This window comes from Protopterus annectens, chromosome 17.part0 (genome assembly GCF_019279795.1).
Source record: "Protopterus annectens isolate FY-2018-M chromosome 17.part0, PAN1.0, whole genome shotgun sequence".
Classification (NCBI taxonomy): domain Eukaryota; kingdom Metazoa; phylum Chordata; order Ceratodontiformes; family Protopteridae; genus Protopterus; species Protopterus annectens.
This window is the reverse complement of record NC_056751.1, coordinates 819,795,812-819,809,788: the sequence shown is the minus strand read 5'-3', so window position 1 is coordinate 819,809,788 and position 13,977 is coordinate 819,795,812. Positions and strand designations below refer to the sequence as shown.

At 39.4% G+C, this 13,977-nt stretch overlaps 1 protein-coding gene across 4 annotated transcripts in view; it reads right to left on the bottom strand.

The window, feature by feature from the left end:
* AMPD3 (adenosine monophosphate deaminase 3) overlaps positions 1 to 13,977 on the bottom strand; it is a 740,405-nt gene that overhangs the window by 398,478 nt on the left and 327,950 nt on the right. For all 4 annotated transcript variants that reach the window (XM_044059408.1, XM_044059407.1, XM_044059406.1 and 1 more), the window contains one exon: positions 5,017 to 5,242. In XM_044059408.1, the coding sequence (XP_043915343.1) occupies positions 5,017 to 5,242 (226 nt within the window). The remainder of the gene's footprint in view (positions 1 to 5,016; positions 5,243 to 13,977) is intronic.

Below are 13,977 nucleotides of genomic sequence, written 5' to 3'. Positions count from 1 at the left end.
TGTGTGTGTGTGTGTGTGTGTGTGTGAACAAGTCATAGTCCAGGTGTATGTGTGTGTGTGTGTGTGTGTGTGTGTGTGTGTGTGTGTGTGTGTGAGCAAGTCATAGTCCAGGTGTGTGTGTGTGAGCAAGTCAAAGTCCAGGTGTGTGTGTGTGTGTGTGTGTGTGTGTGTGTGTGTGTGTGTGTGTGTGTGTGTGTGTGTGTGTGTGTGTGTGTGTGTGTGTGTCTGTGTGTGTGTGTGTTCTCAGGCTCAAACCCTGTACCTTAGGTACAAGGATCAAGAGCCTGAGTTCTCTATCCATACCACCACTTCTGAGTTAAGGTGTTATAGCTCTCAACTGTACAATTTTTTACAGAATGTCTGGAATGTGTTTGGTTCATACTTTTTCATCTGCTCCTCTTAAAATTTGAATGGTGCAGTGGTAGTGTTGTTGCCTCACAGCAAGAGGTTCTCTAGTTTCATCTTGGGCCGTAGTGTCTTCTGTGCAGTGTCTGCATATTCTCCCTGTGTTGTGAGGGTTTCCTCTGGGTGCTCTGGTTTCCTCCCACAATACAAAGACATGCGTCTGGAGCATTTCTCCCCACGCCTCTGCTGAAAAGTAGTTTTGTTCCAAGTCAGACTTTCCCAGTAAACAAATGTTAAATAAAATAAAATTTATGGTTTTCTGGCAAATCAGTGAGAAATGAATTCACTAAATAATGATAGCCATTTAAGTTTGCCATCCTATGTTTTAGGAAACACATGAGTTCTTCAGGGAAAGAGAAGTTTAGTGCTGCTTATGCAAAGCATACTTACATTGTTAGCACAACAGGTATTCTACTTGCTTTTGCTGCAGAAGGCTGTGGGTTTTACTCCCACAGTATGTAGACAGAGTGCTGATACTTCACTGTTATACTTTTAAAGGGGGTAGATGCTGCAGTCCTGAGAATGTCCTCTTTTGGCAGAGATACCTATTAACTATGAACCTGTTATCAGTTTGTCATCCATTCGCTATTGAAATATCACTAGCTTATCATTTTTTTAATGTAACATAGGCAATTTATTCTTCAAGGGCAACAGGCACTTTACTTGTAGATGAAGCAATGAAATATGAAGTTGTTTGCTAGCAGCAACCTCTTCATTAGTTACAGATCTCTTTAACATGGAATTTAGATGACTTTTACTGCTGCAGAGATTGTGCAGATTTACTGATACCGGTGGGACTGTAGAAGTTTGAGTAGACTTTTATGATGGAAATGTTCTGAATTGGGAAGTTTTATCACTACTGGTTCATGCATTTTGTTTCATTGCTTACTGGAAAATGTTCAAAGCAATAAATCTAAAACGCGCTCTAAGACGTGTGCTGTATTATATCATCATCATCTTTCAGCTGTTCCAGTTAGGGGTCGCCACAGAGGATCATCTGTTTCCATTTCTTCCTGTCCTCTGCATCTTGCTCTGTCACACCAACCACCTACATGTCCTCTCTCACCACATCCATAAACCTTACCTTAGGCCTTCCTCTTTTCCTGTTACCTGGTAACTTCATCCTTAGCATCTTTTTCCCAATACACTCAGCATCCCTCCTCAGCACATGTCCAAACCAACGTAATATTGCCTCTCTGGTTTTGTCTCCAAACCTTCCAACCTGGGCTGACCCTCTAATATACTTATTCCTAATACTGTCCACCCTTGTCACACCCAGTGCAAATCTTAACATCTTTAACTCTGTCACATCCAGCTCTAACTGCTCCCTTTTTGTCAGTGCCACTGTCTCCAACCCATATAACATAGCTGGTCTCACTACCCTCTTGTAGGCCTTCCCGTTCACTCTTACTGGTACTCACAAATCACTCCCGACACTCTTCTCCACCCACTCCATCCTGCCTGTACTCTCTTCTTCACCTCTGTTCCACATTCACCATTACTCTGAACTATTGATCCCAAGTATTTAAACTCATCCACCTTCGCCACCTCTACTCCTTGCATCCTCACCATTCCTCTATCCTCCCTCTCATTCACACACATATATTCTGTCTTATGATGCTGACCTTCATTCCTCTTCTCTCTAGAGCATATCTCCATCTCTCCAGGGTCTCCTCCACCTGTTCTCTACTCTCACTACAGATCACAATGTCATCTGCAAACATCATAGTCCACGGGGACTCCTGTCTGATCTCGTCTGTCAACCTGTCCATCACCATTGCAAATAAGGAAGGGCTCAGAGCTGATCCTTGATGTAATCCCACCTCCACCTTAAATGCATCCATCACTCCCACTGCAGACCTCACCGCTGTCACACTACCCTCGTACATATCCTGTACCACTCTTACATACTTCTCTGATATTCCTGACTTCCTCATAAAATACCACAACTCCTCTCTAGGCACCCTGTCATATGCTTTCTCTAAGTCTACAAAAACACAATGCAACTCCTTCTGACCTTCTCTGTACTTCTCCATCAACACTCTCAGAGCAAACATCACATCTGTAGTGCTCTTTCCTGGCATGAAACCATACTGCTGATCACTAATCTTCCACTACTCTTTCCCATAACTTCATGCTGTGACTGAAGTGTGCTGTATTATATAAGGAATATAATTTAATAAACTCAGAAAGATGTATCAAAGAACACATGTATGTTTCATGTGCAAGGGGCCTATGATTTGAAAACAGCCCAATGGTAATCTTTATATGCCACTGGCCAGATGCACTATCTTTGGATGTGGGTTTCAATGCTGTTTCAATGAATGTGAGTTTCAGGGGCAAAGAAGTTTTAATACAAAGTCTGTTTTCATTGTGAGACTGTATTGCTTTGTTTAGCAGATGTCTATTAGTTTGTGTTATAAAATGTAAAATAAAATCCAAATAATCATTGTAGAAGTAAAGCAGTATGCACATTGCAGTGTTGGGGCGAAATAGCCAAGTAATGGGACATTGGAATGCCTGTAGGTGGACTATGGGGCCATACTTTGGCTGTCTGTTATTCAGTTTGCATTTGAAAGTTGGTATCCCACAATTCCATTGGAGTGGCTGTTATTTCAGACAATTAAGGCTCTGAGTCATTAAAATGCTGACTCCTTTAGTTCAGGGTACAGGGTATGATTTCTACCAACTGTATTTGCCTTTTGTATGAACTCACTGGGAAAGTGAATTCATCAGACAGTGCTCCTGGATCACTCCAAAAAGGATTCACTGGTATCCAGTGATTTTACTTGATCAAAATATGAATAAAAAACAAACGTATGACTAATGAAATTTGCCAGTGACTGCAAGCTGAGTTTTGTCATTCACTCAACATTTGATACTCCTGTTACTACAGTACAAGATAAGCATACAAATCAACAATGCATTAGAAAAGGGCTTATATTAAATAAAAAGTGTAGCTTTGTCACCTTCTGTAAACAACTCTCAACAGTTTATAATAAAGACAGTACCTCCCTACACACTGATACAGCCAGAGAGTTTTGCATCTTCCCTTTGACCACTACTCAGCAACAGCAGACAGGACATATTTCTATCTAGTCCGATTAATAAGCAAAGGTATATCATACAAGTAAATAAATAAATTAAAATTCCTCTATAGTCTACCTTGATCAGACCACCTGTAAAATATAAATCCTATTTTAGTATGCATGTATCCAAAGAAACACATCATGCAGAAAGACTCCAGTGGTTTCTAACTAAAAACATCACCAGACTAAAGGCCATCAGCTACCATGCCATGCTTGAAGTTTTATCCCTATACTCTGTCTCTTACTGACTCCTGCACTATGATTTATGGTAAGCATTCTGTGCTGTTAAGGACTCTTCCACAAAGGAGATGACAACACAAGTGTAATAGATAAATAATAATAGTAATAATATAACATATTATTACATATGTGTATATATATATATATATATATATATATATATATATATATATATATATATATACACACACACACACACACACACACACACACACATATATATATATATATATATATATATATATATAGGTTTACCTTCAAAATGTTGAAAGCACATAGTCAAATGTGCACATTGGTGAAACATTTCTGCTAAATGGCTTTGAGAAATCGCAGTTCGGAGTTCGGGAAAGTGGTTTCGACGATGTGACAGTCAACACTTTGAAGGTAAACCATGTGTGTGTGTGTGTGTGTGTGTGTGTGTGTGTGTGTGTGTGTGTGTGTGTGTGTGTGTGTGTGTGTGTGTGTGCAAACTCCAATCCCTACAACTGCTCCTTACTCTTGGAAGCATTGATATAGGCATCACGTCAGAGACCTGGTTCATGACCAATGAAAGCACTCCATCACTGCAAGGTTTCAATGCCTATTACACGTATCATATAGAGACCTATTACACATTCGCAAATCCAGTGGTATTATAAACACTTGCTCAAGATATGTTAATCTCTTTTGCAAGATAAGCAAAACATGTTGGAGGGATAGGTATATATCACAGAGAATACCACTTCTATGGCACCGTCTTCCACTCCACATAAAGCAAAGTACTTCTCTTAATATATTCAAATGTAATTCGGATGAATGGATGGGTAACTATAAATTCGCCCCCAGTTTAGCATACCTTCCCCTCATGGATGTCATGGAGTGTCCCATGATATCCTTGTTTTCAGCCTGCCTCTGGGTTATTCATATGCGAACTATAAGGGCTAAAAAACACTATGGGAATGTAATGTTAGCATTCTTAAGATCATCCTGGATCAATAGCCTAGTGAGTACTTATGAACCCATAAGGCAAACTCAGATGATTGGATGGAGACATATAAATTTATCATGGCACTGTCTTGTTTTACCCTCCTGGAGCAGACGGTTTCTTGGGAGCGGGTATTGACAAGGTGTTTGTGGTTCATGGAATGACTCTGTTTTGTAAACTTTACAAATTGATCAAATAAAGAACATTTGTGCTTGTAAAAGGAAACATCATCCATTGCCATTTTTACTAACAATAGTTTGCAGTCACCTTTAATAATACATGCTCCATTTTTGACAGAAATACAAAAATGTTATGTACCTTTTGGCTGTTTGCGCAGACTGCTGTTCCGCCAACTCTTTCTGCAGCTCTCGCTCTTTGGCCTGATGCTCCCCAATGGGACAGTCCTCAGGTACTGTAAACAGGGAAATGCCATCTGTCTGGTCGCCATGTCGAACAGCAGAGGCAAATATCTTCTCTGCAATAATCCTCACATTTTCATCAGTCTCTGCAAAACTTGCTTTTCGAAATTCTTTTGGCATTTCTCCTAAAGAGAGTCAAGTCTGAGTCATTAAGATGAATATGAGAGCTGACAGAAAAAACAAACAGGCCTATTGAACTTACGCATGTCAAATACTAACATGTGATCATGTATGGTTACATATGCAAATACAGAAGAAATAGTTCTATGCAGTTAGCTGGACTGTCCAGTGAAGTTATATGAAACACATAAAAATAATTCTGTATGCTAATTCTGGCACCAGTGTTTTCTGCTAACAAATCAGGTAGATTTTGGTGTGAGTATACACAAAACAGCAATCAGAAGATCACAAATGGAAATTTGATCAAATTAGTGCTTTTTATGAGTGGGAGAAACACCCCACGCACTCAGTCAAATTCAATATAATCACCTCTGAGGTTGCTGTTAGTAAGAGAAGTTGCAAATAGTTGTTTTTTCATAAAAATCAGGTATTTACCCATCTATTTTCAGTGATTAATTCAGAATAGGAAATGAACATTTTGGAAACAACTTTCTTGATTTCTTTGGGGGGTTTGAACAAGCATATTAATGAAGAAACTGAGGTTCCTACCCACCCCCCACATTTATATAATGAACTTCTTTTGGCACCCACACCAAGTCATTTGGTTCCTGTTACATGACAGTATCACCTTCCTCTTATCACCTGTCCAAGCTTATACATCAGACCTCTCAACTGGGAGCAACAAGTGAGATTTCTGAAATGCAGGCACAGTGCTCTTAAGTTCCTGCATCTACTAACCTCCAAATTACTTTATGCTCACATACATGACAATATTATGTATTCAGTTCTATGTACTCCACGTGCACCAGACAGTGCGACTGCTCTACAACTAGGAATGGAGAGGTGTCACCAGATAATCTGTCCTACTCTTCATCTCCTGAGCCACCACACTCTGCTTCCATGTTACTCCATGATGACTCTGCACCATTTGCTGTGTTTAAAATATATAGAGCATCATATGATGTCCATGTAAAATAAGAGTAACTCTTCTAATGTGATTCTATGTTATCTTAACAAAGTAAAAATAAATTGAAAGTGGCTGTGTGAACAGAGGTGAAAAGAAAAGCTGATAGTCAGGTGGCAAGATTAGGATAACGTATCTGAAGTCTTCAGTCTACAAGTGCAGATTTCAAATTGTACTTTTCAGTAATGAATAGTGTTTGTAATATGAATATACTCCACTGGGACACTTGAGTTGGTTGTCATTTCCTGGAAAACTTACCAACAGTTTGCATGATGAAAAAGCATAGATCCATATTTGACGTTACTGTAAATAAGTCAGTTTTTAAACTACACATAGTTTTTGATTATGTGGGGAACATCCTTTCAGGCCACAGGTGGAAAACTGCTAGAACTAACACTAAATGACAGTTAGACAGCAAAGACTACACAAATCAGGGAAATCATTTTAATATAAAGAACAACATCTACATTCTACTTACAGATGCTTGCATGGCTTATTGTTCTGTTTTTTTTTCTGAGCCATGCAGGCCTGGTTCATAATGGTACAACATAAGCTTAGCACTCCCTTGAGGACCTACTTTTAACAAACAGTGGAAAGCACACTAAGTGGAGCATACATACCCAGGTGATGTTATGCTCCTTAACATTCTAACTAAGCAAAGGGTCAGTGGCCACTCTTGTAGCCTCATCTCTGTCATTAGTATGACAGCTATTTCCTCTCAAGACCTACAGTCATGTGGGTCTTCAGTGACATCATGATGCAGTACAAGTGCCTACACCTCTGAGACCAAACATCCACCATCTGCTGCAGCAGGACTGTAGATAGTAGTTACTCTCCTCTTACCAAATCTTCACCAAGGTGTAAACTCAGCAATTCACACCTCATGTGCTCATCTCAGTTAGGAGTGGTTTCCTGCTGATACTCAAAACTATCTCCTTTGGTTAATCATGTGACAAATATGGCTACCAGCAAAGCAGATAAATTCCTTGCCTCTGGATAATAGACTAATTTACTATATGTGACTCATGCAGGAAGCACTTAACTTTCTAAATGTCGGTTTAGTTCATATTTCTCACTATTGGATTAATATTTATTTTGTTTTTGGAGTTTTCAAATACTCAGCACATCACAAAGTACATTTCTACTACTTTAGTATATGATGCATCATTAATAACCACTTGAAACAAAAAGGTGTAAACTGCAAACTAAAAAAGTAAGAAAATGCCACCAAAGGACCTCACGGCATGGGAAGAAACTCCACAAAGACTTGAACTCCCAATGAAGGGCAAAATAGTTCAAACAGCTCAAAAGAAATTTAATTTAGGGCTTTCATTAGTGAAACTGCAACAGAATAGCAAAAAGCACAATCACCTTAGTGTTACAAGCTCTATGAACCTTGTGCTCTGGATTAGACCCACTTACTATGCTCGGGCTTGCTCAGTGCCCCACCCTGCCCCCAAATCTCACACGCCCCCATTGGTGCTAAATGTATAGTCATATAGCCACACCCTCCACTACAGCAGCCAATCTACACTAGATACCTCATTAAACCCATACTTCTTACCTGCCCTTCTGTCCTAAGCATTCTCGTATATCCTGGTTAGAATATAGTGCTGCTACAATGTGTTTGCCCCTCTCACTTTCACTCCCTAAAATAAAGCTATTATCATTGTCTCTGCTGCCCTTGATGCTCATTCCTCATCTCCTTACCCTCTATGAAAATCAGCAATATACAGGATTCCACTACCCAAAAAGCCAAACAGCTACCCAATAAAAACCTTCACGAAAGCTCACCTAATTAATCACCTCACACCGAACTGCTTAACACCTAAAAACTATCATCCTATTAATTCCAAATACATCAACCCCGAAGCCAAAAACTGTCACAGACTAATTTACAAACTGCTAAAGCTAATGGTTAGCCTACACTACAACCTCATGTTGGATGGAGACATCCATCCAAACCCAGGTCCTTCCTCCCCTGCTGGCTCAAATCCCATTGATATTAACCCCATTAAATCACCAACTATAACTAGGCCCTCCAATTCACTCCTTACGTGTCACCTAAACATCAGAAGCATAAATAACAAGGTACATAGCTTGTATGCCCTCTTAGCACTTCATTCTCCCGACATACTTTGTCTAACAGAAACCTGGCTAAAACCATCCACAAAAGACAGTGAGGTACTACCTCCAGGGTACAACCTACTATGACTGGACCGCACTAATAGAAAGGGAGTGGAGTAGCTGTACTTTTTAAAAACACAATAAATGTTATCATGGACCCCCTACAACATCCCCAAGTTAATAACGCAGAAATTCTTTCTACCAAACTCCAAATTAACAAAAATATATGCTTAAATATTGTAACTGTGTATACCCCCCAGGTAATAACTCAAATACCCTCGAAAACATCCTCTGTTGGTTATCTAGTAACCACCCCCAGGAAACTATTGTTCTAGGTGACTTCAATATTGACTGGAATACCTGTTCCACAGAGTCTCCTTCCACCCATGTAAACCAATATGGGTTTACACAGACCATATCCTCCTCCACCAGGATAGGGAAGCCCAACCACAAAGAAAGCATACTAGACTGGATACTTATCAATAGCCATCCCCACATGTATAAATCAGGGATCCTCCCAGGTGACTTAAGTGATCACTTCCTCACCTTTATAATTAAACACAAAGCCAGCAATCCCCACCAGCCCTCCTACAAAATAGTAAGAAATAATAAAAATTTAAATCCCATCAGTTTTCAAAATGAACTCAAACTCTGTAATTGGTCAGTCCTAAAACAATTGCCTCTGGAAGATGCTGTTGCTTACTTTAATACTAAATTCCTTGCCATCCTTGACTCTCATGCTCCTACATGAACAACTAGAACTAAAACAAAAATAGCACCATGGATTTCAAAAGATAACAAATCAAAAATCATATTCAGGAACAAGGCTTGGGCCATATGGGATAATACAAAATCCCCTCTAGACTAAATTAAATACCAGCAGCTAAGGAATCAGACCACAAAAATCCATTATATCTGATAAAAAAACTTTTACTGTCATCTTCAACTTAAAAATCAGAACAACCCTCAAAAGTTCTGGGAAGGCATAAATAAACTACTCCACCCAGGAGAAACTACTACTCCAACCCCCTCAGCTTTAATCCATAAACCCTTGGAGGACACTGCTAATGCCTTTAACAGTTTCTTTACTGAAACTATCCAGGCCCTAGCTAGTCAACTAACCCCTAGTTGCTCTAACTCAAATATAGCCACGTCCACTTCCCAACTATCCTTCAGCTTCCTACCAGTTTCTACTTCATTTATCCATGGCCTATTTAAAAAACTAAAACCAACTACCCTATCTGCTGATCTTCTCCCTGCAGAGTACCTGCAAAAAGCAGCAGATGCCACAGCCTACTCCATATCCATAACAGAAGCCACCATCCCCTCCATCTGGAAAATATCCCATGTCATCCCACTTCATAAAGGTGGCAGTTCCACTGAACTGTCCAATTTCAGACCCATAGCTATTCTTTCACCCTTGGATAAAATCATGGAGAAGTGTATCCACAAACAACTGTTGCACCATCTTATTCAGAACAATCTGCTGGCAAACACTCAGCATGGCTTCAGGCCTTATCATAGTACCACCTCAGCCCTCCTTTCTTTATCCAATGCCATAAATCAGAACTAAAATAACAGTAAACTTTCTTCAGCCCTCTTTCTAGATCTCTCCAAGGCCTTTGACATGGTTAACCACCAACTTCTCATCCAAACACTGAAGACCATTTCCTTTGATAACCTTGCCCTACATTGGTTTAAATCTTATTTGAGTGGTACACAACAGGCTGTCCTTTGGCAGTATAAACTGTCTAGCCTTCTACCTAACACTCTAGGAGTCCCCAAGGGCTCCATACTAGTACCCCTCCTATTTTCCATTTTTATTAATGACCTTTATACTATTATCCCAGATGCAACCTGTATTCAATATGCAGACTACTCCATGTTAATTTGCTCAGCCACCAACCAGACAAACTTACTGAACTTAACCCAGAACACTTTCAACACAGCTGAAAATTGGCTCTCAGATCAGCGTCTTATCCTAAACTCTAACAAAACAAAGCTTTTACTCTTCTCCCCTACTCATAAATCCACTGTGCTATCCTTTTCCATAAAATCCAATAATGGCACTATTATTTAACCTGAAGCCTACACAAAACTTTTAGATGTAATCGTAAACAACACCCTCAAATTTGATCTGCAAGTTAACCAAACTACTAAATCCATTAATAAAAAACTTGGCTCATTATAGAAGATTAAACCTTTCCTAACACCACATGCTAGAACTGCTATTGCCCACTCTCACCTACTCTCTACGCTTCTTTATGTCTCCCCATTACACACTAAACTGAATAAAGCTGAAATTAATAAGCTGTCTGGATACTATAACCTTCGGAATGTCCTATATAACACACCACTGTCTTAACCTGAAACATCTTGGCTGGCTTGAGCTGCATAGCCTACTTCAGTACAATCAACTAATAATGGCACACAAATTTCTAAACCATCCCGAAAATACTCCTTCACTCAAAAACATTAGCAGCCTCTATAGTAATCCTAGGCCACTTTGTTCATCTAATAAACTTCTGGTCCAAATATCTACAACCAACAACTTAGCTGGAAACTCTCTGTTTTCCATCTCTGTTGGTAAAATTTGGAACTCACTTCCTGCTAACCTTACACAAGAATCCTCCCTGACCCTATTTAAAAAGAGCCTTAAACAGTATCTAACAACACAGTGGTTATGTCCTTGTTCTAATCCTGACTAACTTCTCTATCAGTGTGTTCTAACTTCTTCTCTACCAGTGTGTGCTAAGATTTCTTTCCTGCAGTCTTAGTTGTGTTCTATCTTGTTAGTCAACTACTTCAAATTATTATGCCTGATTGTATGAATAATATTGCTGTCTGAACCTGAGAATGTTAACTGTTCATTATATGTATATTAGAATTGTCTTATTTTATTTTTGTGTGTATGTCTGGAGCTTTTCTCCCTGGGCCTCCGCTGAAAATGGACATGGATCCAGTCGGTCTATCCCGGTTAACAAATGTAAAATAAATAAATAAATAAAAATTAAATAGCTTGCATCATTGCTCACATGATATTTTTCAATAAAATCAAAAGCATCTAATTAATGTAAAAACATTCACCTTACTAAAATGAATGTCCCGGAAATTCAATAATATGTTTACTTATATTCTTCTTCTTCTTTTGGCTTTTCCAGGTTAGGGGTTGCCACAGCAGATCACCTGTCTGCTCATGAGTGGCATTGGAGTTTTACGGTGTCGAGTTGCCAGGCCAGCGACCAACCTTCCACAGAAGGCACACACATGCACGCACTCATGCCTAGGGCCAATTTAGAGTGTCCAATCCACCTACAGAATGCCTTTGGGATGTGGGAGGAAACAGGAGCACCTGAAGGAAACCCATGTGACCACAGGGAGGACATGCAGACTCCACACAGAAGGCACCTCAGCCAGGGATCGAACCAGTTCCTGTATTTTGTCTTTGAAAGCCAGCTTTGTTTTTCCAGTGTAAAAACATTTATATTGCTGATATAGGGCTGTGTAAACAATAGCCATTGAATAACAATTAGAGTAAAAATTAGGACAAATAGTGATGTTTCCCACTGTTACAATTCCAGTATTCAAAATGTACTTGCACGCATTGCAACAGTCACACAGTAACATTTCCGTTTATTTTTATTGTACTGTTGGCTGCTTATGTTACTCTCCATCAACTTCGTGATGCAAACACCCCTGTAAACTGTAAACCTAAAGGAAATGTCCACTTATTTATCCAACTCATACAAATGATTGAAAACATGCCAATTTCTTTTAATAATAGTCTTGATCCCCTCATAATCGGAATTGAAAGGTGTAATAAGTGATGTGGTCCAATTCTTAGAAGTGTTGTTAGTCACACGACTATTATTGGAACAGTACCCCAAAAGTGGAACATAAAAAACAGATTCCCTCTTTGCACAACCTCATTTGTTATATCAATAAGAAACTTATCTGGATAACTTCATCTTAAAAACATACCCTTCAATTTATCTCCTTCAATTAAAAAGTTGTAAAACTCAGACACCGTTTTAGCAGCCCTAACAAGTTGTCCTTTAACCACAGCCTTCTGCTGATATAGCAGATGGCTGCTAGTAAAGTGTAACATAGAATTTGAGTACATAGGTTTTCTAAAATTTGAAAAACTAAATACAAGTGGCTGAGAAAAGACTGGACTTTTATCGACTTTGTTAAACTTGTGGGTAGGCTGGAGAGCATATACCCCATATTATGTATTTAATGTTCAGGAGGACACCAACGGGAAAAAGTAACTGTAAGTAAAGTGATTTTTGTTATTAAATATTTGTATAAAAATGTCATGATATGATGCATGTTAGATTGTAAAGCAGTTTTTGTATAGTGTATAGTTAGGTGTATTTTAAATGTGTGTGTGTGTGTGTGTGGGGTATTTTCAGTGACTATTTTATATGTTAAAGATATTAACGTAAACAAGTAACATTTTAGTTGCAAGAAATACAGGTTTTACAGTATAACAAGAGAAGAAGGCTGAACAGATGAACATTTTAGTTAATGTAATGCTGTGATCTTTGGTTGCTTGGGGTGGGGTGTAAAAGTGTACTAATTATATTATATCTACATCTAAGATGATAATTTCCAATTGTGTTTACAAAGGTGAATGTTTAGATTAATGTTCATAGGTTCATAGGTGTGTACTAGACTAATGGCCCTGGAGCCTTTACAAGCCTAGCCCATAGGATTAGCCTGGCATTGTGCCACCCGACCTTAATTCCCAGTGCTTCTGTCGAGTAACGCCACTGGAGTGATCCCTGGGGTGATCCCAGGTGTGAATTTTCTATTTCCCATCCACTCATCAAGATTTCTCTTGAAGAGGGCCAGTGAAGTGCTCTGCTTGACATGTATGGAAGTCTATTCCATAGCATGGGCAGTCTCTGGGTTATGAACCTGTCCCTCCAGCATGTTCTGCTGATTGTGGTAATGAGGTTGAGACCTCTGAAGCGTGTGGTATGGAGAGATTGGGATTTCTTTAGAAGTAGCATTTCTAACACAGCTGGGTCAGTCATGGCTTTGTAAGTCAAGCAGAGATCGCCTCTAAGTAGGCGATATGAGACAGAACAGTTAAGAGTTTATTTGGTCTGTCCATATAGGACAAATAGTTTAAGGCCTAGGATCCTCTTTGTGAGGTACTTTTGTGGCCTCTCCAGTTGTTGCAGGTGTTTAGTGAGGTACATGCCAAATGGGGCATTGTACTCAATGATTGGCCTAATGAGGGAAGAGTAGAGGGAGACAATGACCTCTTTCTTCCTGGATGGAAAACTCTTAGTAATGAGATGTGCCACACAAAAGGACTTTCTTACCACAGTGACAATGTGGTGGTCAAAAGAGAGGTTGCTGTCAACCTGTGTTCCCAGATCTCTTATAACGTCTTCTGTGTTCAGTGCACTACTATCGATGTGGTAATTCATGGGAACCAGGTTTTTTCTAAAGGGGATGATGACACATTTTTTGACATTGAGCTTAAGGCCATGGTTCTCACACCAGTCATTGGTCTCAGTGCAGCCTTTCTGTAGGATGTCAGCATCACTTGGGGAGTTAATAATAGCTCCCAACTTACAATCGTCTGTGAACTTTGTCAGCCAGAGTCCCTTCGTGTTGGCCTGGACTTAAGAG